Raw genomic sequence first — 1,718 nt, forward strand, 5'->3', positions numbered from 1 at the left:
AAAGAAGCAGGTCATCTGCATATAAAGAAACTCTGTGCTCAGTTTCCAACCTATGAATTCCAAGGATGTCGGGGGCCGCTCTGAACTTAATTGATAGCGGCTCAATAGCTAGTGCAAATAACAAAGGGCTGAGGGGACAACCCTGACGTGTAGTTGCTTTGTTTTTTGGCACATTGTGAGCAGCCTCATTCAGAAATGTCTGCTAATAAACATTTAAACTAACATTTTGATAGGCCTAGCGTGTTTTATATTCATCTTTCTTACTAAGTGTTGATTTAAGTTGCTAAATTGATAAAACACTAAAACTGCTCACTGTCAGCGGCTGTTTGGCTTTTAAAAACTAAAAAAAATGTCATACATATTTCTAAATTAATTTAACAAAAAAACAAAAAGCACTTTACTATTATAAACACAACTGACCTCTGGCCTATAAAGGCTGGCTATTGGGAGGAAAGAAAAAAAGCACAGGCTGCAGTTGAGCTCGGGCTGAAAACTGTGATAAGCTGTAGGTCAAGGTTCAGGGTCCGGGTCCTGGGCGGGGTTGGGTCGGGTCCGGGTTGAGCCTGACACGGTGGCCGGGGCCGGGCTAGGGCCAACAGGTTCAGTCGGACCTACCTGAACAGAGCCTTGAGGTTCTCAGGAAGCTCGGTCCTGCCAGCGTAGCCGGGGTTCATCGTGATGAAGATGCCCACAGACGGGCACAGATTCACCTCCTCGCCCATGAAGTTGAACCTCTTCTTCTTATCTCGAATGGCATCCTGGATGCTTTTGACCTGCATGTACAGAGTACAAACACAAGATACAGAGTACAATCAAATGGTATCCAATCTTTTTTGGTACTGTAACTAGAGATGTTTGCTATTATTTCTTCCTTCCCAATACTCATTCGATACCTGAACTTGCATATTGGCCGATAGCGAGTACTGATCCGATACCAGTGTGTTACTTATATTTTATAATATTTTAACAGCCGTGGACTACTTTCCCCGGGTGGATATGATAGGACTGCTATCATTGTTGTTTAGCCTGGCTCAGGTTAAAGCTTTTGTGAAACATGAAGAAACACAAACAATGAACGCCGTAGAACTTTCTTTTACTATCCAGTTTGACAGTCAGAGCGGAAAAAGAACTTAAAGAAACTATTTTAAAGTAGATTTCCTTCTGCTACATTAGGTGGTACCAGATCGGTGCATACACGCCAGTACTTACCCATACCTACACTAGTATTTTAGGTAGTATAAGAGGCTTTTCTGATACTGGTATCGGTATACCAGTGTCAGATAATACATTTTAAAAAGATATTTTAAAACTAAAGTTCTGTATTGGCACCACTATCAAACGTACCGAGTCCTTGTCACTGTCCAGTAAGCAGCCCAAAAGGACGCTTCAACTTGTTCAACACCCACATGTGAGGTAGCTTGAGAAAGTTGGGTTTCACACATTAGCATATCATTAAAGTCACTAAGCACATACCAGAGTCAATTTGTAACAGTCTGTCAAACTGGTACGCACTAGGAACCTTTTTTCAGGGACACAATTTCATCAATAATATGAGCATGCTATCAGCCAGGCTCTACTGCATCACCTGCCAGCCTCCGCTTGTCTGCACTACGACTAAATGAGATATCAGAAATGAACTTTTGTGAGTGTGTGCGGTGTATGTGTTTGGATGTGCGGTGTGTGTGTGTGTGTGTGTGTGTGTGTGTGTGTGTGTGTGT

At 42.5% G+C, this 1,718-nt stretch overlaps 1 protein-coding gene across 1 annotated transcript in view; it reads right to left on the reverse strand.

Moving 5' to 3' along the window:
• Positions 1-1,718, reverse strand: part of LOC117937069 (dynein heavy chain 9, axonemal-like) — a 114,749-nt gene that overhangs the window by 75,352 nt on the left and 37,679 nt on the right. Inside the window, exon 35 of the mRNA XM_034860727.1 lies at positions 616-773. Coding sequence (XP_034716618.1) covers positions 616-773 — 158 coding nt within the window. The remainder of the gene's footprint in view (positions 1-615; positions 774-1,718) is intronic.

The sequence above is a fragment of the Etheostoma cragini genome, chromosome 21, assembly GCF_013103735.1.
Source record: "Etheostoma cragini isolate CJK2018 chromosome 21, CSU_Ecrag_1.0, whole genome shotgun sequence".
In the NCBI taxonomy this organism is placed as follows: domain Eukaryota; kingdom Metazoa; phylum Chordata; class Actinopteri; order Perciformes; family Percidae; genus Etheostoma; species Etheostoma cragini.